At 41.6% G+C, this 27,889-nt stretch overlaps 1 protein-coding gene across 1 annotated transcript; it reads right to left on the bottom strand.

Annotated features, from left to right (window-relative positions):
* Positions 1-1,445: 1,445 nt before the first annotated feature.
* Positions 1,446-22,308, bottom strand: LOC143119678 (polycystin-1-like protein 2). Its single transcript, XM_076281297.1, is given in 37 exon segments — positions 1,446-2,211; positions 2,342-2,473; positions 2,560-2,661; positions 2,852-3,062; positions 3,139-3,272; positions 3,338-3,465; positions 3,576-3,700; positions 3,949-4,072; positions 4,328-4,510; positions 4,595-4,750; positions 4,854-4,932; positions 5,041-5,173; positions 5,550-5,698; positions 5,863-6,110; positions 6,222-6,421; positions 6,582-6,728; positions 7,087-7,265; positions 7,434-7,535; positions 7,627-7,774; positions 7,909-7,934; positions 8,062-8,252; positions 8,382-8,607; positions 8,730-8,861; positions 10,388-10,525; positions 11,279-11,458; positions 17,420-17,565; positions 17,666-17,807; positions 17,928-18,049; positions 18,218-18,503; positions 18,624-18,727; positions 18,809-19,038; positions 19,453-19,597; positions 19,933-20,043; positions 20,681-20,872; positions 20,952-21,065; positions 21,068-21,103; positions 21,984-22,308. Coding segments are annotated over 37 exon segments (5,664 nt in total). The 3' UTR covers positions 1,446-2,073.
* Positions 22,309-27,889: the final 5,581 nt, after the last annotated feature.

Genomic DNA, 27,889 nt, shown 5'->3' with positions numbered 1-27,889 from the left:
TCAGTCCACCAACTAGGACTCACAGAAGAAAAAAGTCTTGACTGTGATCACTTAGTGTTGATGGAAGGACCACAGCAGATGCAGATACTCATCAGAGGACTTCAGCAGGCGAGACGGGACGTAGAGCCGGATCAATGAAGATGAAGCCAAAAAAAATAGCCAGCGGACAAAAGCATTTCAGCACCAAGGCCAGCTACCAAGCCAAACATGCCTTTATTCTCTATAGCAAGCATAAGGATGGGCGAAAAAGTGAACACAGAGTTAATTTAGTCTTTCAGTTTTGTTTTGTTTTTGTGCACGTTTTCGTTTTATTTTCGGGGATTGTGAGTTTATAAATTACAGTACATGACTGACGTTAGATATGATTTATTTTGTTATTTCTTGGTGTTCTTAAATGTTGTCTCTCAAGAAGTAAAACAACAACAACAGAAAACAGAATGATTTGATTTTAGTTTGTGTTATAATTATTATTATTTTATTTGATTGATTAATGAAAACATACTGTAATTCTCTGGATAGAGAAACACTTTGGCATAGGTCATTAGATTACATTAGATTCAACTTTATAGTACAAGTACAGAGAGAATGTCTATGTAGACAATATCATGGCCAGTACATGGCAGACTAAATCACGTCTGAAGCACTTGTTCACTTCCTGTTGGGTGTGTTGTTTTACATTGATGGTACAATGATATGCTTCCAAGTTATTCGTTTATGACATATATTTTGTGATATGCAGTGCAATACAGATATGGTCACCATAGCATCCCTCTGCACGTTTCCATATCACCACTTCCACACTTTACAGCTTAGTAGTCCTATCCTAACATGGCACACAATTAGAACTGTTTTTCTTATCTTTTTTATAGTATTTAGATCATGTGTATGTGTATGTCTTTTTATTGATGCTACACTAAAAAAAGATGACATATTGTCAACAAATCTTGTTCCATGTGCCCTTTTTTTAATTTGAGCCCCTGCCCTTCAAAAGGTCTCTGCACTCTGAACATCCATGCTCAAAATAATGTGTTATTTATACAAACTTTTTAAAAGTTAACCAAGGCACTAAAGAAACAACACCTAAATCACAAATGCAAGGCACCTTTGAAGTCCCCAACTGTGTCACCAACACACTTTTTCTTGTGTTTTTTGTTGGTTGAACATATTTTAGCTCTCAAAATGTCTCTAGCTTCTGCTTCCTCATTCACAGAAGCAGGCTTGTACAGAATTGAACAAATGATGACATTACAGTGAAAAACACACTCAGCTCCATACAGGAATTCACAATTTCTTTATTTCTTTCCTTCTTAATGTGCCAATGATCTGGAAGTAATATACCAGTAAAGCTTCAAATTTGCATAATTTCTCATTCACATAAGCAGGCACTTACACACAAAATGACATAAGGACTCTAAAACAGAATGTGCATTATTATAGATTATTACAGAATGTGGTTGGAAAATGTCTCCACAGTCAGTTTTCACCACAGCCAGAACCATTTGCTACCATACTTGGATATGTGCAGCATGTAGAAGAGAACTGGATTGCGTGAGAAAAGACTTAGAAACACAAACAATTATGGTACAACAGCCGCGTTCATTATAAAGATTTACACAAATTAGACATCCAGTGTGGACTTAATCTCAATCCCGATATAAAGAAACAATATATGTGTATTATACTGTAGGCACAGGAGGAACCACGTCAGAGTTGCTCTGATCTTCCTACAATGTTCCACCAAGTGCACTCCTGTGGATATCTGAGGACATTAATTATGCACCAGAATAATGTTGGAACATTATAACAAAATATACTAGGCTACTTATAATTGTTTCATCCTAATGTATTTATTCAACACCACAAAAAGCGTGCAATATTCCAATTAAGTGCTAACTAGTTCAGTTATAGGAAATGTAAATATGATTTCATAGCTACATACTTCAACTAGAGCCAAAAGCAGCGACTATGGATTTTGCCTCATGTTTTACATCATTACTCAAAAGAAACACAGACATTCTACTCAACACCAGAGTGCTTCTTATTCTTAACCTGGGCAATGGACAACCAATAGTTTTACGATATGACAGATGGTGCTGGATTGTTAGTGGCAGAGGAGGAGCCACTTGCTTCTCCTTTCTTCTTAATTTTGATCCCAAACAGACTGCACATTTTCATCAGCATCAGGTCCACTATCTCCTCCTCTTCAGATGGCTAAGAAATATTAGTGGATGACAATGGAGTTAAAATCTTGAAAATGTTGCCGTTACAGAGTTCTTGTTATAATATTTCAGAGCATGTTTTAAAACTAACTCACTAACTCAACAAACAAATGTTTGATCACCTAATGGTGAAGTTGCTCTTCACTAAATGCCACCAGGATCACAGAAATAAAGAGGTTCAATACCACAAAGGTCATGAAGATGATACAAGAGCCAATTAGGAATGCACCAAGAACTGGGTTATAATCCAACACCTAGTATTCAAAACCAAAACAGAGAGATTCATTAGGAGTTTGCAGGCATCTGCATTCATTTATAAGTTAATTGACCAGGAACTGACCTCTTCATAATTGAAGATACCAAGCTGTAGGCTGACCATAGTCTGTGCTGCATTAATGAATGTCCTGTATGAAGACAGCTTCCAGCCATACATTAGGTTGCACTGCAAACAATACGCAGAGAATAGTTATTGGTTAGGAACACAGAAAATCTACAGTAGATCCCAAGCAACAATCATAACACCATACATTATAGCAGATTTACATATAGATGAATATGTTTCTGTGATGTAAAGTTTTTTCATTGGAGACCGGTGTTCCATGCATACTGTGGGTGACCTACTGTAAACCTACAGCAATAGAGTAGGCCAGAAACATGATGGTCACGACCAGCAGGAAGCCTGAGATGTCTGTCCAGGCCCTCTGCAGGGTGGAGGTGATGAGGTGCAGTTTGGGGTTGAGCCACAGGAGGTGCCACAGCTTAATGGTGGACAAGAGAACCAGGAAGGCGACCAGGTAGCCCAGCACCGCGTCTGCCGTAGCAGTCTCATGGAAACTGATGTACCTGATGTGGGGAAAAGGTTTCACTATCCAAGAACCTGCACCATGAAGATGTTCATGCAACGGTGATGATCACTCACTGGTCCTTGTTGTTTAGATAGAATTCCAGGTCCCTGTTTCCCAGCAATGTTCTTTTGATAAACACACTCAGTGCACTCCAGCTGAGGATGATGATGGCCAGCTCAAGAAGGTTCCACTTAGTCTTAAAGTAAGCCTAAGGGTGTGGTATTCATTTTTTTTATTTGAATAAAGGTCTTCAGTAAGCACTGAAATGCTCACCTGGATATACATGTAGTAGAGAATGAAAAGAAAGTAGATGACCTCAGAGGCCATGACGAAAATGTGTAAGCCACCCGTAGACTGATAGAGACGGACAGTCTGTATCTCACTACGGTACTGGAATGCACCTGTACAGACATTATTGCAAGTAATTATGCAGTCGTACACCATTGTACTTATCTCTGATCTTTCATATCTAAATATGAAATGGCTTCAATCAATAAGATGTCTGCCTTACCCACAGCTGTTGTTTCTAGCATTAGTGTAACAATGCAGAAAAGGTTGATGTTGGCATTGTACACAGTGAACTCCGCAAAGATAGCACGAGTGTACACATCCAGCCATCTGTTGCACTGAAGCACACTGTGGATTAGAAAAGTAGACTCTCAAAAACTTTTTTCACACTTCTCTCAATGGTCTCAAACTGTAGAAGTGACACTCACTTGCTTTATAGTGGTTATCTTATCTATGATTTACATTTCAGAATGTTGGAGTCAGGACTGGCTCAGGTATTGCCAGGGGCTGGGAGCAGCAGTCTGGGAGCTGTTCGCATCCCTGGAGTGATTCCAGCCTGGTCCATAGGAGCCCCTGTCCTCTATCTCTAAGAGTACGGAGCATGGCAGTGCTTGACTGACCGTTGCATGGAGCGGGCAATGCGACAGGAGTCTTTCTGCACCCTTACCTGGCAAAGGTGGGCATTGCCAGTAAGTTTGGAATTCCCGTCTGTTATGAAGCCTGAAGTAAATACAGACAAATGAGTATATCAGACTGTGATCCTTATAGAGATGTATTTAAAATATAGTAGGATATTTTTCAGATTATTTTGTGTTTTAAACATTTATTTAATATGGTTGGATAGGGTTACCTTTCACTCTTACTTTCATTCAAATGTGTACAAACTGCAGTGTACTTGTTTTACAGTTTGTACATTTGACTGTTATTTATTTCTCTATGTATAATGAAAATGCTTCTATGAAAATGGCAACACACCTGGATATTGTCCAAAAATGTTGTTCAGAAGGGATGTATTGGCTCACGTAAAGACCTCCTTGTGGCTCATCGAGTGTGTGATCCCACTGCTGAAGCTTCTCTTGTGCCGGGTCAGATAGAACGCGTTTGGATCCCTCTGACCGTAGGCAACCAAGAGTAACATCCACATGAAGCCCATGTATGCTGTGTAAGGGAAGAAAACCTTTGTTAGTTCTCTTTTCCATGGCTGGAAAGAATGCGTTTGATCAGTAGGCTGGTCTGACTTACTGAGAATCTCTGTGATGAGGGCAAACACTTTCTGCTCCTTGATCATATTCATTCTCATCCTCTCAATGTCTGAGGCTGGTGGTGGCTGGTAGAAACTGCATGTGCTGTCTCTCCGTGCAATACGTACGGCATCAGGATCACCTTAAAGCATGTGTGGATATGTTTATTTCATTTGCGTTCAATAATTTACACATGATTGATCAATTATCTATTTGCCTAAAATTATTTAAAATAATGGTGCCGGTATTTGACACTGATTCCTCAATAGGCACATCGCCATATTCCTCCTGGTCAACTTTCTTTAGCACTAAGGCAAAGAAAACCGCAAAACCAAGCACCTGTGTTGTGTTAAATATATCACAAAGACATTCTGTGTCAACACAAAAGAATATTTTTTATTCAGATCTTAATGCAGTCAATTCAAAGTGAATTCAAAAATGTTTTACTTTCAGAGGCTGAGTGATAAAAATGCTTTCAAGGAAGGACACCACCATGGAGATGAGCCAGCTGACGGAGCGCTCTTTCCCGTATTTTAGCCCGTACAGCATTGTGAAGAAGCTGAAGCTGCCGGTAGAGGTACTGGGTGTACAGGCTGCCCTTCTGCCCGTCACTGGTCATTTCCTTTGGGCTCTCAGAGGAAGGGTTCTCTGTCAGCGGGAGAGAATTACGCTTTTGTCATCTTACACGCTGGCTCGCAACATCACAAGGGGGAGACAACTTTACAATTACAATTTAAAGGAATTTTAACTTCCCTCTGCTAGACGCAAATGCCATTTATGAGATAATGGTGTGTTGCTCTATTCCCCTTTCTCCCCATCCTATCATCCATATGCTCTCTGTATGTGATATTTGTTTTTGTTTTTTGCCTAATAAAAAGACATACTCATAAGAAGTAAGGAAAAATTGTTTTGTAACCTTTCAAAGCGTCCGTGAACTTAGAGTTGTCTGTGTAAACCTGTCCCCTGCATGGTTTTGCTGCCGGATGATGTCCTCCACGAGTGAAAGAAGCGTGTTGATGTGAGGGTTTTTTCTAGATGCCACATCTATCCTGGAAAGAGGCTTCTTCAGCACCTTGGAGAGTGACCGTGCTATTCTTTTTATGTCCTGGGAGACACAAACACCTCATGTAAGTAATTATTAGCATTAAACTGAAGAACCCATTCCACTTAGATGGTTAGATGCTCTTCCACTTATTAGATGGTTAGATGCTCTTCCATGTATTAGATGGTTACAGACAGGTTACTGAATATCTGTGGAGGTTTTTGTACCTTGGTGACAGTTTTTGGTGTTTTGTCCCTGTGCTGGCTCTCAGGGGAGGACGGCTGGGTTGATGACACATGGCCACTCTTGGCCTGTTTGCAGGTGTCTGCCTTACTTTTGACCCTCACAGGCTTCTTGGACTTCCTCTCCCGCGGGCGTGTGTTTCTGAAGATGCTGACGATGAGGAGGTTGCTGGGAAACATGATGGAGCTCTGGACGCCAATCATCACTTGTTGCCAGGTGAACTCAATGTGACCTGTCATGGCGGACAAAGAAGAAGACAAAGACTTGAGTTGAGTGCTGCTGATGTCTGTTGTTCTCCTGCAGGCAGGGGGGCTAAAGGTGATATATATGCGCAGAGACTCACCCAAGTCCATGGTCTGCTCAGCAGGATCTGTGGGCACACCATAGAACATGATGTTGGTCAGCATGGTGCACAGCAGCAGGGAGAAACAACAGGAGACACGCTGGACGCACGTGAAGTTGCTGTTTGGAGGGCGGCTGACCACAGAGAACCAGATGTGGCCGTCACGGAAGTCTTTCAGTGACTTCATGTAGAACAGATTGCTGCAAAATGAAAGGCAGAACACATGACCATAAACTGGCTAGAGGGAAAAAAAAATGTTTTTGTCATAAATGAACTGCTAAACAAAATGGCGATTAGGGTCTATCATGACAGGTAATTTACTTGTAGTACAAAACGAAACACAACAAATGCATGTTTTACCTAAATCTCTTTAAGTCCATCTCTGTGGCTACAGGGAACACTCTGTCCAGGACACACTCCCCCATGTCTATGGCAAGCCACGAGCTGCAGAGGACGTGCCATTTCTGCCCCGTCTCAACGTCCTGCACCATCACTTTGTTAATGTACCTGATTTGCACAGAGCAGAACATGCAAGTATGAGAGATACTGTGAAACATGGACGTCACAGACACAGATGTACAGTAGTAATACTGTGTGCCTGTTATGCAATGCAACAGCATCCTTGCTTCTGGTTAGCTCTGCGTTGGTGGTAGCGTAGTGGTTAAGGAGTTGGGATAGCAGGTAGTAGCCAGAAAAGTTATGGGTTAAGTTAATGGCTTCCACCGTTGTGCCCTTGAGCAAGGCACTTAATCCCAATTTGCTCCGGGGACAATGGAACCTTGTAATATGTAATACATATGTAAGTCACCTTGGATAAAAAGTGGGTTCTTGACTGGTACTGTAGCAGTGTATAGGCATATCTTACCAGCCAGGGTGATTTCCTGAGTTGTCATGCCAGAGCCTGATACTCTTCAGTTCGCCCAACGAGAACGGCGTGGTCAGTAAAAACATGTCCACCCCACCTCGCTCAAACACTGGCTTGTCTGGGTCAGTCAGATGGTGTGGTTCACTCTCACCCACAGTGCCAAGCAGAGTCACTGTCACCTGCCCAGGAATCAAAGAGACAGTATGAACTTTGAGGAAATCCGACATAAACAGCATCATACAGCCATTATCAGTGAATGAGAAAATTAGGCAAACGACGAACAGAAAAGCACAATGCTCCCAACCAGAGATGACCAGTAAGTCCTCATATTAGTCAGGTATACGCACCTGTGAGGAAGTAGAAGCTCCACGCCGGTGGCCAGTGCTGATGTTGAGCAGGTATCTGTACTCTGCCAGGGGGTCGTTGTCTTCCAGCACAGTAATCTTAACCTAAGAGGCAGCATTTCGTATTATTCAGCATTTCATAAATACATACATAAATAAAGAAAATGTATGAAATGTAAAATGGAAATTCATTCACTACCACGAGGTAGGCCAGGAAAATGGCGCCAATAAAGCACACCACCACCGGATTGTTAAGAAAAGTGGCGAAAAGCTGAGCCGCCTGGCTCACATCCACAACATTGGGCATGACGAAGACGGAGTACCGGTAAGTGTACCGGTAAGTGCTGAAGAGTGAAATACAGAACGTCATCAAATCAAATTCACCAGGCAGTAGTGACTATCAAAATCTAAACTAAGGCCTGTTTGCATTGTTCAGTGCATTTTCAGTTCAGTTTTCTGACATCTAACATAAGAATACGTCCCAAGTTGTTCTACAGAGTCAAACTTGAACAAAGCAATCAGTGCTTGCTTACAATGAATCCCAAAATGCTTTAAGACCCAACACTAGCTTCTGGTCATATACATAATCACCCTGGCAATAAGTACAGCAATGTAACGTGAATGAACATACCCTGCATCCGTAGTCACTCCAGTTTAGCTTCAGTTCATCCTAGTGCACACACTGAGCAGCAATGGTCGTGATGGAGACTGTGGCATTTGTAGAGTTGACTCCTGCCCCAAGCACAGGCCTCACTAGAAGGTAGTATACACCTTCATCTATGGTCATATCCCTGGGGCTCAACACCCATGTGTATCTCTCCTCTGCCCAGAATCAGTGGGATGAAAAACATTAATTTCAGTTATCTTAAAAAAAAGTAATTTCAGCTATCTTGATTCTTTTCTTTACTTTGAAAAAAATATTTAAGTAAAAAGGGGTTAGGATGTGGAAACCTTGTGTGTCTCCCTCATGCGGCAGGTAGGTTTGTGCCTCGTAGTGTGTGTCGTTGGGGTGCTCCTGGAACCCTATTAGCAAATGTAAGGAGATGTCTTCTGAGGGGTCCAGCTTGAGCACCAGGGACACGTTAGGCGACGTCACATTGATCACGATGGTGCTGAAGTTTGCAAGGTCCAGAAAGGTGCTGTTCACTACAGCAGCCAATTGCCTTGGCAAAAGAATCTGAACAAAATCACATCAGTTACTGGACAAATGGGTCTCAACTGATATATTACAATAAACGTTAAAATATACACATTTGTTTTGCTTTGTTAGTGTACACAAATTATGGTAAACATGCCTACCTCAATCATGTTTGTCAGGTTAGCAATAGGGATGGGGGAGCCATTATGTTGGGTGAGAGACAGAGCCCCCACTGTGCCATTGATGGACTGCACTGTGTTCCAGGCAAATAGATTTGTCTGAAAGGTCATCATCTGATATGGAACATAGACAAGTGGTCAACCGAGTGTGAGACGTAAGGATAAACACCATTGCTAACAATATGCAATATCAGAGAACATAACTAGTATATTGATTACCAAACTCAGTGAACTGGGCATCAATACCTCCCTCTGTAACTGGATTCTGGACTTCCTAACCAACAGACCACAGTCTGTTAGGTTAGATAACCTCACCTCCTCAACCATCACCCTAAACACCGGCGTACCACAGGGATGTGTGCTGAGCCCTCTCCTTTAATCTAATCTAATCTAATCTAATCATTTACACACCACTGAGAGAGAACATACATTAGCATCCATTCATCATCGGCATGGTGGGCCTGCTCTTACCCAGACATCCACGGACGTCTTTGATGACACAACAGAGGGAAATAAAGGTGGGAAAGTGAAGCTGGCAGAGCTGCAGTTCTGAATTGTGATTGGCTGTTTCGCAAGGTTCTTTGGAGACATCCTGCAGGAAGAATATCTTGTAAAGTGCAGGAACTTGACATTGTAACAAGAAAATATCACTAAAAGACATAATCAGCACACTGGATAATATAATACAACATAAATAGATTTTTAGTTATCACCTAGTGACTTAGGATATGGATTGTCCTGTTATGCATAAAAGAAACAACATTATAAAATGACTCTGCAGCTTAGTCAGCTGGTCCTTACCTGTTGACATATAAACTAATCTGAGGAGTGATTATGACTGTGGGCCCATGGCATGTCTTTTTCACTAACAGAAGGGTACTCTGGACCTTGTCTACAGCACTGAGTAAGTTTTCGGCGATCTCAGTCTGAAATAGATGTTAGTCATTATGTGAGTACCTGCACCAAAATATAATTTAAAACCACAGTTGTTTATCTGTCGCTGCTGAGACCACAATGATGTTACTAGCAGCTTCAATGAGAGGCCTAGATGCATCCAACATCTTCTCCTTTACATTGCTTTCAGGAAGTGGAACTGAGTTGAGGGACTCGCTGAGCTTTGACAAAACACTACTTGCCTGGATCTGTCCGGAAGGGAACAAAACATGTATTAGTTGGTTTACAAAATGTATATGAATAAAGCATAGACTGTATATATAGACATATATATATACAGTCTATGGAATAAAGTATCTCTCTCTCTCCCCTCCATTGCAACAGCTGTTGCATTGGGACCACTTTTCCCTGGACAGAAATGATAACACTGGGTTCCTCAAACCTTTGAATCCAGTATGCAGGTCCAGAGTGATGGTAATTTTGATACCATAGATTTAATAGAGACCCAGTCAGACCAATAGTATGAAAAATCAGGAATAGAGTTTATTTACAATGATGCGCATCAAGGGAGAGACAGCAAGAGTGATGCTCACTTCCTGGGCCCGTAAACTACAGATCTGTCCATGTTTGGGTGGGCACTCCTACTCAGACTGTACTGCACGCCTTATATGACAGAGATGATCTTTCCTTGACAAATGTAGGGCACAGTACAGTACAAACGTCCAGAATTCGTCCTGTAGGCCTACCTGTGTGTCTGTGGTAAGCTCATCATCCTGCTTAGTAAGTTCGGCCACAGCACTGGCAACTGCCTGCACCTCCTCTAGGCTACCCATGGGCGTGCTCTCTATTGCTACAGACATATTGGTGATCATCTGCTCTCTGAGCTGAAAGAAAAACAATACTAATTATGAACAATTAGTCCCATCCTCAATAATCCCATTAAACGCTTTATGAAATAAAGGATGGATAACCATTCATTCTAATTTTCAGTTAGAGCTATGTGTAGTATTTCTAGTTTAAGATGTTAAAAAATGACCTAGAAATAACAGAATGTAAAGAAATAACAGTTTTGATGTCAAAAACACCTATATGATCTCCAATCTGTGTTGGTTCAAAGGTACACTATGCAAGATTTTCACCTTTACGAAGCCAATTTGATGGTAAACAAACTTGTAATAGCAAACAATTTATTTTTACCTTTCTCCAGTTCATCCAGTCGTTCTCTGAGTCTACCGATACCACTTTTAGCTCCAGCCTAGCATACTGATCATTTAAGCGGATTAGACCATTAGCATCTCGCCTGCTAGCATCGCGTTTAAAAGTGACTAAGATTTACGGTAATTTTCCTATTTAAAACTTGTCTCCTCTCAAGTTAGAAAGTCTAATAAGACCAATGGAAAATGAAACGTGGCGATTTTCTAGGCTGCTTTGACATAAAGTAAAGGCATGAAGGTAAAAACGGAGAAAGGTAAAACTGGACAAAGGTAAAAATCAATTGTTTAACTCAATGGGAGGTAGAAAATGAGTGTAATTCCCCAAATTCACGCCCTTAAACACCCTCTAACTTTGCGTCTCTGACCATCCGTTTCAGATCGCTAAAATAGTCTCTTTAAGCATTCAGTAATGAACACTGGTACCTCTTCTCTTGCACTCTTGTCCTCCTCATTGGAACCTCCATTCAAGGTATTGGACACAGTTTGGTACATCTGAGCTAAGGCTGCCCCTGTAAGCTGGCCTTGGCTCTGTAACTCTGCCACCTGATTTGACACCAAGTTCTGGAGATCCTGCACAGAGGGCTCCGAAACAGAGTCCCTCACCTAGATGATAGACAGAGAAGTATTTAATGATGTGGATGTCGACTTTTTGTAATTTTACAGCTTCATCAGTGTTTAGGTTGACATGATACACTGTCAAATGAACAGTAACTGAGAACTGTCGATACGAAAATAATCAGAAAAAAGCCTGAGTTGCTGCAGCCAACTGCCAGTTACATTGCTACACTCTGGGGGCATGTTCATAACCCCCATGTTCATGCCCCCATGTTCATAACCCCCATGTTCATGCCCCCCATGTTCATGCCCCCAGAGTGTAGCACTGTAGCTGCCGGCAGCTGTAGCTCTTAGCTGCAGCAACTTGAACTAAGTAGCACCGATTTCTTTAATTTCTTTTCGTATCAACAGTATTCGGTGAACTTGAGAAACAATGATCTATGTGAAAGATCCCCAGAATTCTCCTTTAAGTGGTAAAACTACTCTGGCAAGAGTTGAGTATGTAGAGCTTACTTTTCCCAGATCAAAAGGGGTCTTGGAGTGTTTAACACTTACAGTGTTAAAATGAACTCTTAAACAGTTTTTGGAATTCAACACTTCAGATTTTACACTTTTACAAATTTTACACACTGATTTTACTGTGTAGGCCTATATGTATACAGAAGACAGACCTAAGTTACAGGCTCTACTTGAAGTGCAAATTTTGGTCTATGTTGTGTTTTTTGTTATGTTATTTTCCACATACTGTGTTACGTCAGTTTGCGTCTTGTCAGAAGAGAGTTGGGCACAATGGTGAAAAATGTTCACCACATTTTCTAGTGGCTGTATTTGATGTGAGTGTGCTTCTTCAATAGAAACCTTGTGTAATGTTAGCCTAACATTGAAACCTGCTGATAACATGCTGCCATGTCCTTTGCATTTTATATAGTTTATATATATATGGGTAAGGTTATTTGCACCCCTGGTACAATTAGCAGTGTATGCTATTCGTACCCTGGTGCAATTAGAAGTGAATGCTATTCGTACCCCGGTGCACACAGCAATGTCATCTATTAATACCCCGTCTGGTACAAATATTAGTGTATGCTATTTGCACCCCTGCAGTGTTTTTGTTGTTATGTCACATGGTGTGAGCTCAGCTGTGTGGCCAAGGCTATTAGTACCAGGGGAGTAAATAGTCACACCGTTTATATATAGTAATTGATCAAAATCACAAACCTTGATCAGAATTGTGGTGTTTAAGGTTTGTCCAGCTGAGTTCTGCAAAGTTGCAACCACATTTAGGATGTAGTCTTTACTTTTGTCTCCTAGCGGCAGAAACAGTGACCTCTCGCTGGGGTTATTGCCTATGAAAGATTTGTAAATTTGTTTATAAAGATTTCGAGAATAGATGTGTATCATTATTAATGCAGTTAGTTCACACACATTGCACACACTACTACATCCATATTTCTTTTCATGTTAATTAAATAATCAAATCATGACACTTTCAATAAATTTTAAGCATTCCAAGCGATTCTCACCTTACCTCACTCACAGAAACTCATCAAAATGTTGACAATGACAATGCCACCAAGAGTAGTTTCTTACCATTGGCAGTCTTGAGGCAGTAGGTGCATGGTGCAAGACTACAGAAGGACTGGGTTACACTGCATGTGGAAGTAAATGGAGAAAGAACATCTCCAGCTGTGGGGTTTGTCCAGCATGAGAGGACACTGGGTGGACCTGCAGTTGTCCCAGGAGAGGCTGACGATGTAGCAAAGACTGATGTGGTGGCCACAGAGGGTAAGTTTGTAGCAGAGGGAGATCTTGTGGTCACAGAAGGGGAGATCACCTGTCCTCTTGTCGTGTCAGATGCAGAAGGCACTGATGTGATAGATGCTGCGGTCACACTCGAGGCTGCTGTCACACTCGAGGCAGGTAATGTAATGCCAAATTTACTATAACCTGACTCTACGTTACCACCTCCTGTGACTTTTGTACCTATAGTGAATATAGTAAATGAAGAACAATCAGGGAGCAACATAGAGTGGCCATTAGATTCATGCTCACAGCATGTGACCCCAGCACAAGACATTTACCATACACAATGACTGTGACGAGCTGCACTCTGAAGGGTCGCTGCTGGGACTGCCCATGAGCTGACTGAGCGCGCTACCTCTCGGAATCGCTTTTCGCCATTGATGTAACAGAAGCTGAGGTCAGCCTTGAAGGAAACAACAAATCCATCAACAACAAACATCATCCATCATTATTTTCACAAACATACCATCATCATTGTTTTTATATCACTAGAGCAGTGCCCATTCAAATATGCTATATCTGTAGAAAACATTTCGCCCAATTACATCCCCGCAGGTGTGCCTGCTTCAAAAATACATTATTCCAGCTAAGCATTCAATGAATACAGAATTATATTATAAGAGAATTTAAGAATGGCTGCATGTGACATTTTTTTACAGATCAAAATGACATAAGCCTAACAGCTGTTTTGAGTGAAGGCTATATATTTAAGCTGTTGAATAACTTGATGATAGAGAAGAAAAAACATTTTTGTGGAATGATGCATCATCATATGAAATTTGCAACAATGTGACTCAAAAACATTCTCTGGTAGCCTATAAGTGACATCACACTTTGTCTGCCACTCATTGTCTGTAGCTGCTTTGCATGTAAACGTCCTTAAATTCATTATCGCTCATTTAAATTTGGGACCTTGCAGTTGGAATTGCCCTTTGTTTATTAGAATAGAACAGAATAGGGCTTTATTGTCATTGTCACAGGTACAACGAAATGTAAAGTCCTCTCTCTAGTCAGTGCATCATTCATAGAGTCTATATAAAAAAAGAAATATAAATACATTTAAAAAAGAATAAATAATTTAAGTGCTAGTGTTACATATAACATAGAAACATATAACATAATTAGAAGCATACAGTACATAGACACACACAGTCATACACACCCAGTCATTGCATAAAACAGTATGAACATTCATCTGCAGGCATGCATACCACCTGTCATTGCACTGATGTCTGAGTCCATATTGCACATTCTTTTTTTCAGCATTGATGGTGGTTATTGCAGTTGGATAAAAACGGTGTTTGAGTCTATTTGTCCTTGCTTTAAATGATCTGTACCATCTGCCTGAAGGCAACAGTTCACACAGGGAGTGACCAGGATGGTGGGTGTCCTTTATTTGAAGTCTAAAGACAGTCCAAAGTAGCCTGGGCTATTCCAAGTGTCAGTTTATTGCAGCTTCATTTTATGTTGTTTTGAATAGCCACTGGATACCTGTGTTTGTTGGCGTGTTGTTGCAAAATCCGCGGAATCATTTTATGCAAGCAAACCACATGGGTCTTTATTGTTGAGGTCAGACATGATAATCATACACACATCTTGCACTCGCTTAGCTTTTTACCCGTGTACACTGATTCAGTTCTGCCAAAGCCCCGCTTCTGTCCTCTCTATCTGGTAGGCTACAGTGCTGTATGAAAGGGGGAGTGGCTACAGTAGAGCAGCGAAAGCCATTATGTGCTTCTTTTACAGATATATTTAACAATATATTTTGCATTTCTTATCCAAACAACGTCAAAGTTGGCACTACACTTACTCAATCCCATAGCAAGACACCTACCAAGTTTGAAATCAATCGGATGAACGGTTCGACAGATATACGACACAAACCCACACATACAAACACAAACACACAGACAGACGTTCCTGTAATTATGTAATTATTTCGTGGAATTCCGTTCATGGGGGGCCACACAATAAATTAATTTATGTTACTATACACCAACTGGCCTGTAGGTGGCCGGAGACAGTTTTCTGTGAATATCTCGAGAACCGTAGGGCCTAGGAGGTCCACCTTTTTTTTGTATGTTGATCTCAAGGGGCCAAGTCAACCCATCCCATTACCACTTATTTCATGTATAGCGCCACCTAGTTAAAAATTAAAAAGCAAAAAATTAGGTGTTTTCATCACAATATCTCTGGCTGACATGGTCAAAACTGCACGAAATTGAAAGTGTAGGATCATTATGACACCCTCCGAATGCATGCCAAGTTTTGTGTACTTTCGTTCATGGGGGGCCTTACAATAAAACAATTTATGTGTACATTTAGTGACGTACACCAACAAGGATTCCCGGGACACTGAAAGACCGGGGTACACAAAACTTGGTGGGCATGTACCCCCACATGGATAGCATGGAACTGTCATTTTTCGTTTTGATCTGTAGCCCCCCCGCTGGACTGGACCCCCCGAAAGGAGGGTAGGCCAGACACAGTTCTCTGTGAATATCTTGAGAACTGTAGGGCCTAGGATGACCATTTTTTCCGTATATTTGCCTCCAGGGGTCATGTTAACCCAGTTCATGTGCACACATGTGCACAAACAGATACACACACACACACACATTCACAGTAATCATGACACATACTCACACAGTAGACATATGTACGCTTCCATGCACAGGCACATACGCAGGCACGCACACACACACACACACACACACACACACACACACACTCTCACACACACACACACACACACACACATACACACACACACACACACACACACACACCCACACACATAACATAAACATAACACAAACAATCAAGAATTTCTCAGAATTATGAACAGGCAAGATGGAGGTGGGGTTGTATAAAATGAATTTTACATGTGAAATCTATGAACTAATCATGTTTTGGTACTTGTTGTCTAGCAGATACCAGTGAGAATTGAGTGTGGATAATGCAATTTAGTGAGACAGTTAGAATCATATAGGCCTTTCAGCGTGATTTCTTTTTGTGGAAAAAATGTGCTGGACTGGGCGGCGGTCATATTTTGTACCGCTCTGCGGTACATCTAGTTTATAGATAGATTCCCCACCTTATTTCAATCAATATGGAGTCTTAAAATAGATTATAAATGATTATAGATGATGATGAATATTACTATTACACATACAGTATAATACTATATAAATAATATACAGTACTGTGTAAATGGTTTAGGCACTTTAGCTATTTCACAAGACAGTCTTAGAAAATGTTATATTTTTTATTTTTATTTTCTATTTATCATTAGTGCGTCAATTGGAAATATTATTTGTATTGTATTGTAAAGACTCTTTGAAATGGTGTGATGTGTGTGAGTTGAATGTATTTCTGTGTGCTAAATGTCCTTCTTATGACAGTGCCTTTACCGAAGAATATAATGTGGTGAGCTCCCTATAGACATTGTGTTACTTTAAAAACTGTCAGCTGTCATGTACCTAGGTGAGTCATGCATCTTGGCAAATTGTTGCTGTTTTAAAGAAAAAGATCGGTAGCACCAGCACTGATTTTATGTAGTTACTTTGGTATATTATAATTTTGCCAAACTTTTGAATGTTAAGGTATATATAAGCATACTAACAGAGACTGAAGATTACACTGTTGTCTGGCAATCTGGACAATCCGCTGTTTTTATTTTGAACGTTGACAGGTTTACAGTCCTGACAGCTGAAAAATACATTGGTTATTGGCTGAGGTATAAAGGTAAAAAGGTAGATTCTTAACTGGTATTGGTATACTCCAGGTATATTATAATTTTGCCAAACTTTTGAATGTTAAGGTATATATAAGCATACTAACAGGGACTGAAGATGTGTCCTCAATTAACTACACTGTTGTCTGGCAATCTGGACAATCCGCTGTTAGGTTTAGGTCATTTTGAACGTTGACAGGTTTACAGTCCTGACAGCTGAAAAATACATTGCTTATTGGCTGAGGTAGAAAGGTAAAAAGGTAGATTCTTAACTGGTATTTTTTTCACTTATTAAAGTATAAGTTCATGTAGCCTACAGTATGCAACAATAACGAGGATAAAAACTGGAGTATGACATCCAACAATATGTTGTATTTTGACTCCTGAATACTGCAAACATATTTCCATTGAGCCAAAATAGATTCTCACTGTATTGTGATAGCTAGGTCTCTCTTTGGAGTCAGGGTTACACATTTGGTTGCCTTCGTCACTCGATTTGTTATCTTCCCTGTGACACTCACAGAGTATGCCACATATTCAAAAGGTTTTTGTAGGCAGTTCTGAGGAATCACAATATTTGCGTCATCAGAGGTGGCAGAACATATACAATTCCCAGCTGAAAGGCAGAAAAATGAGAAATCCAAATGAAATTGCCACCAACATGCTGCCTGTCAACAAACATTTTATAACTCTGAACTATAAAATGTGAGACTTACTGCATTCCCAGAGAAACCTGTACCCTGAAGGGTACCACAATCCACTGATCTCAAGCTTGACGCTCGTGACACCAATGTTGGGCTCATTAGGATCCATTTGGATATTAAAACTGGCTCTTGGAATTTTCAGGTGCTCCTCTGTCTAGGTATAAATGTAATGTGAGCTGTTTAGATCAGTGTAAGTCCAGTAGTATTGGCATGAGAATTACAGGGAAACAAGTAAGGCCTCAATGACTGTATGTCTCATTGACAAGAAACCTACTGAATTTTGAGTATCATTTGACAGGAGTTGTATCTGAGGGAGGCAAAGCACAGCTGTATTTCCTGCATCCTGCTCTATGGCTGAGAATGCATTCCATGCTGTGACCTTCACTTGTACCATTCCTAAAATCAAACATATATGGTTATGGTTATGGTTATGGTTATGGGATTTGGCAGACGCTTTTGTCCAAAGCAATATAGATACTGTATATATACAATATAGATTTCATGTCGACTCATTCTGTGATGGATTACTTTGCGAAAGCTGAGTTTGAACGAAGGCATGGAAACCTTGGATGGTTGTTGAGAAGCTGAAAACCTGAAGACTGCCACTGTCCACTTCTCTCGTCTCCTGGACGGTGTTGTTGTCACTGTCGGATATCTGGAAGAGCAGCTGCGCGGGGGCCCTGTAGTCCAGAGAGACGGTGATGTGGAGGTACGCCTCGGACACGGACGCCTGCAGCCCCTGCACCGGCTCCAGCACACACACCTCCAGCTCTGTGGAGGGGTCAGCAGCTGTGACGTTGTTAGAGGCCAGTAGAGTCAGCCGATGACAGCCTGGACCCAGGCTCTGCACCTCCTCTGGACCCAGGCTCTGCACCTCCTCTGGACCCAGGCTCTGCACCTCCTCTGGACCCAGGTTCTGCACCTCCTCTGGACCCAGGCTCTGCACCTCCTCTGGACCCAGGCTCTGCACCTCCTCTGGACCCAGGGTGATGTTGTGAGGGACTATGCCCACAGCAGCGGACGATGAGGCCAACAATGTGCCGTCGCTCTGAACTTTGTAGGTGACATTGCTTCCTGTAAAAATGAAGTGAAATTGTGTGTTGTTTGTTGTTATGAAATCTAACTCATTACCACACGCTGAGATATATTGGTTACCTGCATCCAGTTCGACCTGGATTGTAATAGGGTTGTTAGCAAGGGATTTGCAGTTTGTGCTGTTCATTGGCTGGCCCATGCTGTAGCACTTGACCACTCCATATTTCCCAAGTGGCTCCTGGATGGTGATGGACTTCTGTGCAGTGACATGCCACTCACTGGTGGTGCACTCCACCCCGACAGTGAAGACCCCTGGATGGCTGTACTGATGCACCACACTGGCCTGTGGCCTAATAAAAGAGACTGACTCATTTATGCCAAGCAGACAATGTGTGAATATTTTGACCTGATTTTGGACCCAAAACAGTCAGATCTGACAAATGTTTGAATCGGGACAAATTCCAATCCAATTTCTCATGTAGTTTGAACAGGCTCATGTTACGTGATTAGAAGAAGTAACAATCAATGTTCAAGCTCCGTTCCGATGCGATAGGATTTCTGGCCTGGCAGGAATTTGTATCGGCTGTCTTGCAGTGTGAGCAGTCAAACATGCCATGTGAACACAGCAATCACTGTCAAACTAGTGTGAGCTCCCATGCTGTATGCGATGAATTATCAACCTTCTTTGTGAATGTTGGTGTAGTCTGTAAGTCATGCAGTGTGTACAGTGCTTTTAAGTTAGAGATGTGCATGTTTGGACTCACTCGTCAAGGCTGTAGGGGTTAATGGTGTGGCCATCATCTGCACTGATTGTGCATGTCAGATTACCCTGGAAAGGGTGCAAAAGCTTCACCTGGATTGTGACATTGTCAAAGACAGCAGCCAACTTGCCCATGAGCAGGTGAAGACCTAAAGAACAGTTATGAATATGTCACAGATAAAAGAGCCTCTTAGGCAACAGACACCATAATCTCTCACACAGATTTTCGACATTTGACATTTACAGACAATACAGTTTTATTACAGGAGTTGATCCCTGAGACTCGGCTTCACTTACATATTATTGACAATGGCTATAAAATCACTCATTTTATTCAGAATACTGATCCATTCATTTAGCATGACATTTTTACAGTCCACAGCTTTACTGCTACCACTACCAGACACCATATTTTATGTATCTATTTATATGAACGACGTTGGAAAGCATGAACAATCAAACAATTAAGACAGAGACCTCCTACCATCTTTACAATGATATTCCACAGACAAGTAGCTTCCAAGACCGGGGCATGGTTCTCCAAAGGATGAAGAATCTGCCCAAGCCTGGCAGGCTTGCAGTCTGTGACATTGCCCTTGAAATTGAATAGCCATCATTGCATTACTATTTGTTAAGGACAGTTGGTCTATTCTCACCTAACCCTCTATTCAATGGAATGTATCCTTGTGCCAAACATTGAAGACAAAAAACACGCTGTACTTTACAGAGATTAGCCCATCATACAGGGTTGACATTCAGGGAATTAATCCCTGTAGCTCTTAGGTTTCCTCTGAGATAGAGAGGCAGATATTTCTGAAAGCCTTAGTAAATAGTCACCTGAAGCCTTATTCAAGCTTTATTTATATCCCAAGTCATCAAAGCCTGTTATGGGACAGACATCCTTTTGTGGTTCAACTATTAGTGCCCACACAAACATTAGGCCATCTCATAGCACTTGTTCCTTTGATTCTATAAATCTAATGGCAAAGATGCATTTTTTGCATCTCGGGCCCAAAGCAAGACACAATAGGCAATAGTGCTGTCACAGTGAATCTATTGTGTCAGTATAGCCAAATGTTTCACATGTCTTACAGTTGCAAACTAGGTTTCTCTGGAAATCATATCAAATCCACACATAACATTTAACATAATATAGTTGAACTGTTTAGAATGTGTAAATGTAAACCCACAGTATTTATGAAGCATAAAGAGAGTTGTGTTGAACACCATACCTGCTGCTACTAAACGTACTACATCCACCCAGCTGCACTCCTCTTGTGAGGACATGATGGAGGAAGAGGTGAACCCCTGGCAGTAGTGTATGGTCTTCCTACCAAAGAAGCTGTTGTCCACCTCTATCACCTGCCCAGAGCCACACTCAAGTGTGGCATTGTAGTTTGAGCAAGCCATAGATTTCCCAGTCTCTGAGGAGAAAGAGTGTTACTACGGCTGCTATTATCTCACAGGTCTCTATACACTCTGAGAAAGGGGGAAATGGCTCACCAAATTCACAGGCGAAGTGCATCTCTTGGGTGCAGTTGTCTGTGGCCTCCCATTGAAAGCCTGAGTCCTGGAGGATGTAACCACACCTGGCTCCTGTTCGCTCATTCGCCCAGAGTAGCCCACATCAGAGCCATCAAGCCAGGAGAACGTTCCTACGAGAAAATAACATGATGTCAGTGAAGCGTTCACCAAATACATGTCCATGCAGGATAAATTGAGGTAAAAAAAGCTGGCAAATCAGTTAACGTTTCAAAGATAGTTTATGTTTAGATACTGCAGATAGAACATGCTTTTTCGTCATTAAATATTTGGAAATTCAGCCTTCATCTGTAGGCTATATTTAATGTGATTTGCATTGACAGTAAAAGAATGGGTGATTCATCAAAACAGGTCCACAGTGATGATGTTGTTGATATCAGAACAATACATCACAGAAAGCATGTACCGTAAACTGCAGCTTGACCCCAGCAGGGTCTTAAAATGAGCCAAACAAGGCACAGGAGGAACACCCAAACGGAACAATAGAAGCCATGTAATGGTTTGAGTGATGATGTCTCTCTTTTGTGAAGAAGATAAAGCCACTGCTGTGTTAGTCAGAGGCATGAGGGTAAACACATTAAGAGATGATATGTATTGTCTACAGACAGCTGCTCATCAGAGTCATGCAGAGGGCGCTGTTTCAAGGGTGTCTGTCAGACATGCAAATTATCTGGAGGCAAGCTGAAGTGAGAGATGACATCACTATAAAAGCAGCCCAGCCCAGAATCTGCATGTCCAGCATCATTTTGGACAAATGAAAAATAAAGCAGATATTAACGTTCACAGATCGTTTTTGGTCACCCACTACAGAAATGCATGCACTACATATTTTCTCCTACAAGGCGGGCTAGTAACATTGCCTGGTGCTGGGGGCATTGCAATAAAGTAATAGATGTTAATCCAACTAAATCAGTTGTGAATTTGATCTGGATTTGAAGTTGAGATGAATACTAAAACATCTGGCCAAATCAGGGCAATAAGCTTTGGTGTTACCCTCTGCCGCAGCTCCAGAGTCCAGGGTGAGGCTGCTGGACGCCGGGGCCAGCCCTATCCACCAGTCCTGCTGGGGCTGGAGGTGCCGCTGGAGGAACTGCTGGGTCTCCTCGTTCAGAATAAACGCCAGATGCCCTCCGCCTCGTTCGCACCAGCGCTGGGCATTCTGGAAGGTGCGCTGCTGTGCCACAAACTCATAGCAGGAGCCATCAAAAGGCTCCTAGTGCTCTGGACACACCAGCACCTCTGTGGGGTCTTGACCACGCGTTACAGCTATGTGCAAAATCACTAGCAGAACCACCTCTGCAAGGACACCTTTATCCATCTTTGCCACCTGTGAACTGGTGCAGGCAGCGTTAAAGCTTTGCACATTTAAAGCACTGTAGGAAAACGGAGGATGGCTTCCAAAAATGATGCAAAATAAGTCCCTTAATCCAATAATATGCAGCAGCAAGGCACACAATGATACAGTGACAGTACGCAACAATACCTTGGAAACACCGTCAGCAAAGTGAATACCTCACTACAAAATGCCACACAATTTATATCAAACATGTACTGTATAATGAGTATGGAAACCCACTACAGAAAGGGTTGGCTTCTCTTTCTTCTTGGTAACTCCCTTTTATGAAACCAGTTTTTCTGGAATTATCAGGGACGGAAATTACTATGTGGATTGTCAGTTAAATTGCGGCGATCCTGTGACGGACTCACGGATCCTCTGTCTGTGACGGGTTCACACTGATTTTCTTCCCTGGCCCATTCTATGATTGATAGTCACCGTTTTGGCTCTTCTGTCTACAGATGAGAGCATGGTGTCAATGTAGTCTTAACATCAGAACAGCATTTCATTATTGTATCACTCTGACAGATTTTACAGGGCGAGATCAAAATTCTTACAGGACCCTTTTTGATGCTGTTGGCCCCTAGAGCATCACATCCTTCTCAGAGTGATAGGGGTGCCACTGGCGGTGTAGTTGGTCGTAGGGTTACTCCTTTTGTTGGCCATACAAACAGGAATCTCACTAGCAAATAACTCACACCTCATCAACACATGGTGCCATTGTTGTTCTATCGGGATTCCTTTACAATGTTGGTGCTAAAGAAAAAAAAAGGGAGGAAGACCTTGGAAACAACATCACAGCTGGGGGCACTGTCTAAGATCATTCAAACATAAGTACAAAATCTTCGATCAAATGGGCCAAAACTTCTAACATCATAGCATATTATTATGACCGCCGCTAGCGAAGCGGTCATATAGGGATTGTCAAAGTTTTTTTTTTTTTTTTTTTTTCCCCCGTCATCTACTTCCTGAAATTTTGGTCAACGATACCCGGGGCACCGAAACACCGGGGCACATGAAATTTGGTGGGTATGTAGCCCCACTAGACTTTTACGGAAAAATTTCGTTTGGTCCCTGGGGGCCACTCCCCCTCCGCGCTGGGACCCCCGAAACCCAAAAAATGCAGTTTTTCCTAAATAACTACCTGAACCGTGGCACCGAGGATGAAGACATTTTTATGGTATGTTGGTCTCAAGGGCCCACATCAACCTAGCCCATAATCATTCATTTGTGATTTGCACCCGCCCAGTAAAAAATGAAAATGCAATATCATTCTGCTTTAATCGCCCCTCTCTTCAGTAAAGACGTTCAGAACTGCACCAAATTTTATGTGTATGATTAACCTGACATTCTCTGGGGGTATGCCAAGTTTCGTAGAATTTCATCCATGGGGGGGTCTAAAAAATTAAGTTATGTGTACATTTAGTAACTGTACACTCATTGGCCTGTAGATGGTGCTGCACACATATACACATGCACACACACACACAGGCACCCACATACTATCGGTATTAGAACGGCCGATACATCATTACAAATTCAGTAGGATTAAAAGAAAGCCAAAATAAATATTCATCATCATCATGGCTGCATTTCCAGTATTGGCGATAAGTAGTCGTTTGTCCACTAGATGGCACATCGTTGCAGTGAGACGTAAAGTTAATCTAAAGTGGGTTGGAAAGACACTATGCTTCCTACAAGGACAAGACGGCTACAGTAGTTTACCGCAGAGAACGTCTAAGGGTAGGATGATTTCTGCATGACATGTAATTCCCATTTCCTCTTGAAGCCGAAATAAATCTGAGAATGTTTATCGGACATGCTTGTTTTTTACTGCAGGTAGGCTACGTTAATCCTATCAATAGCAGAACGTAGGTAAAATAATGTTACCGTTAGCATGGTTGAGTGATGGAGGCCAATTTGATTATTGATGTATTTGTAGAAAACCATAAATGCGTTTATAGGCCACCAAGCAAATCGATAACAGCACTAATTGTATCTTTCGACTGTCATCTCATTTGCTTATGACCATAACCTAGGCTACTAACAGGAGCTAAGTGAGTTAGCCACAACACGTTCGCTACGTGATGTTTTTTTAATGGAAAATTATAGGCTACCTGTCTATAATGCACCCTAAACACCGGGCTGGGACCTTTCTGCTCAAGGTCTCAAAAAGCATCTGAGTCAACGTTCATTCCCAAACACCCATATAGGCTACTTCAATCCTCTATTTTCAAAGGTGATTCAAGTAAGGAAGAGCATGAGCCTCAAAGTAAAGTAACTGAAACTACATAAATTCGTCAAAGTGAATAATTTGTGTCAACTCGCCGCAATGTAGATTTATTAACGCACCCGTGATGATCTACATCTCCATTTAAACCAGATGTTTTAGAGCGCACGTTGAGATGTATTCAGGGCAGGGCTGTACCTACACATATTTGTTGCACGTGCTACAAAAATAATTCTTTGCGATGGATGATTTAGTACCAACGTTACACCGGTCAGATACAGTTTTGCCTATGGCTATTCCGTGAGACTGAGGCGCTTTTTGTTTGTTCGAAGTGCGTGTTTAGGGTGTGAGAGGGGAGTCGATGTGCTTTGATTCCAGCTTGGTAGTTGTAGTCTATGCGATTAAAAAACACGTGTGTGAAGTATCCAAACAATGATAACGCTTTCATTATGGCTGCTTTAGCCACAGACCTTGAGCTACTGTACAGTGGGTTGGGTTCCATTTAGAAGTGTCCACTTCATTCGCCCTTTCCGTGATTCACAGCTACGTGAAATGTATTACTACTGATATGCAAAACTATTAACTTTTCGCCAAGAGGTGGCATGCTTGATGCAGCTTGATACTGTAAGGTGTAAGCCATTGGTTCCAACGGAGATTTTATTTGGGTCGCCAGCATAGCCTAGTGACAATTTGTGTTGTGTAATAGGCCTATAGGGCCTACCTTATATAGCTTATAGTTTGTTAACAGTCACGGTTTTGTCATAACTCCCTCTATGCATTTTTGCATTTAGAATAGCTCTAAAACCGGGGGGCGAACACGTCGCAGGGGGGGGCGCCAGTGCGTGGATATCTCAATCGCAAAATTAAACAATATTTCTATCGGGCGCCTACCATGGACTAGGCTGGGTGAAAATAAAAGATTGCGTCAAAAGATTGAGCTTAACCATGGACCTCATGGTTGCAAAATGCAAGGGAACATGAATCAGCATATTATTTTCACAAACAATAACGGACAGTAGCTCTTCAACTTTGCCCGTTAAAATGTGTATGAACAGTCTCGCAACGCATTTCATGAAGGCCCTTTTGGACATGTCAGTTATTTGCACCACTGGGTAAAACGGCATTTTGTTTTAGACTACTGGTATTTAATTTGTGCATTGACAATAAAGCTGAATATCATTTGAACTAGATGACTAAACTTATGCATATGTAGAAGAATAAACATTCACAAAAATCCATGACATGACCTCTCTTCTTGATAGCTGTTGAAAACTGCATGGAACTGACAGGGATTGTTTTGTTTAATAATAAATAAATAAATACATTATGCTGCTACCTTCTGCTTTTCCCAAATACAATGTAGCCTACAGGTGTACCTTTCATCAGTCCAGTTGCAATGGATGGACTGTGATGAACTGCCCTACTTGTGATTGTTTAGAGATTTTAAAGGTTTTATAACAATGTTACAGATTTTTTGGCCCAGAAACAAATCTATTCGCCTTTGCAGCGCCAGTAGGCTACGTTGTGTGCGGAATGTGTGCAAACACACATTCCAAACAAGCATACACAAAAGTTTCAAGAGTGGGGGATGGAGTAGAAGATGGAGACAAATTCATTAATATGATTTATTTTCGCGGAATGGATGTGCAGGACTGAGCGGCGGTCATATTTTGTACCGCTACGCGGTACATCTAGTTATTGTTATTATTAGCCTATTATTAGTGTATGTATGCGTGTATCTCATATTCAGTTCTTCATTTGTCAGTGTTTGTGTGTGTGGATGTGTGTGTGTGGGTGTGTGTTTGTAAAATTCAGTCCTTGTGTGGTTGTGTGCATTCGAAACGTTAGTCGGTTTGCATTAATAAAATTCACTTAAAGCATTGTGTGCTCCGGTCCTGCTCCTTGGTCCTAGTTAGACTTTGGGTCTCCTCTTTGACTTCTGCATCCTGTGTGCGTGTGTGTGTTTCCATGCGCACATGCCTATGCTTGCCTGTGTGTGTGTGTTTATGTGTCTGCATTCATGTGGGTGGGTGTTTGTGCATGCATGTGTGTGTGTGTGTGTGTGTGTGTGCTTGCCTGTCTGTATGTGTGCGACTGTGCGTGTGTGTGCGCATGTGCGTGTGCGCACGTGCGCGTGCATGTACTTTATGTGTGCAAATCACAAATGAGTGGGTATGGGTTAGGTTGATGTGGGCTCTTGAGACTAACATACCATAAATATTTTGTCATCTTGGGTGCAACGGTTCAGGTAGGGCTAGTTATTTAGGGGAGTGGCCACCAAGTTTAATGTTCCCTGGTGTTTCAGTAACCCGGGAATCACTGACCAAAATTGATGACGGTAAAAAAAAAATATATATATATTTTATATTTTAAATGACTTGTTGTCCTGATTCTTCCTGTGGATCTCATTGGGCAACTAAATTCCTAAAGAAACGCAAGCACCCACACCATAAGTTAATCTAAATTAGCTATGTACCAAAAAATACATTTTACCGTGACTCGAAGAGCTACAGTGTTGTAAGGCTGCGTGTACAAATCCGCTTGGAGCTCAAGCTCCAAGCTGCAAGTTACCGTTCACTGGTAACTTGCAGCTAGCTCGGCTGGCGGCACTGTTGTTAAATTACGTTATGAAGTTTGGCACAATACATTCTCACTCAGGATAGGGATCAATAATACTTTCCACTATCCCAAAGATTTAGTATACATCTCTTCTATGATTCATTTCGATTTTATAATGTTGACAATTACATAATCATTGAAAAAAAACAACAGATAGTTCTAACATGAAATAAACGTTTTCCTTCTTTCTTGAATCAACCTTCCGCGCCTCCCCTCAAATTATTTGGCGCCCCCCAGGGGAGGCGCGCCTCACAGTTTGGGAACCTCTGGTTTAGAACGTTCATGTTATGCATGCCCAGCAATTTTGAATTTTGGGACTTGGTGACCTCTGTAGGCCTATTAGACATTCTCTCCCTATGTGGACCAAGAGCGTGAAAAAAATATGAAAGATAATAGCGCCACCCAGAGAGAGAAATATGAATTGCAATCATCCATTGCCATAGGAACAAATACAAACACGGAAGCCACACGTGACAGTTTTTGTTGTTAAAGTTGATGAAAACACCCAGGTGCGGTGCGGTGGCTGAGGTAAGTGTGGCATAGATTGTAATTTGTGTCAAACGTCCTATGAAGGTCTTAACGTCTTAGAAGTCCAGTTCCAGTTCCAATTCATGTTCATTCATAACCTACTTGATGTTCATTAAAAGTAGACCTAACACTCCAAAAACTTCCTGTTTCACGCGTATCATAACGTTTCCCTCTACAGCTTTGGAC

This window comes from Alosa pseudoharengus, unplaced genomic scaffold (genome assembly GCF_046254945.1).
Source record: "Alosa pseudoharengus isolate Yale_2024_CS ecotype anadromous, Long Island Sound unplaced genomic scaffold, YU_APseudo_1.1 YU_APseudo_1.1_scf_12, whole genome shotgun sequence".
Classification (NCBI taxonomy): Eukaryota; Metazoa; Chordata; class Actinopteri; order Clupeiformes; family Clupeidae; genus Alosa; species Alosa pseudoharengus.
This window is presented reverse-complemented; position numbering and strand designations above follow the sequence as displayed.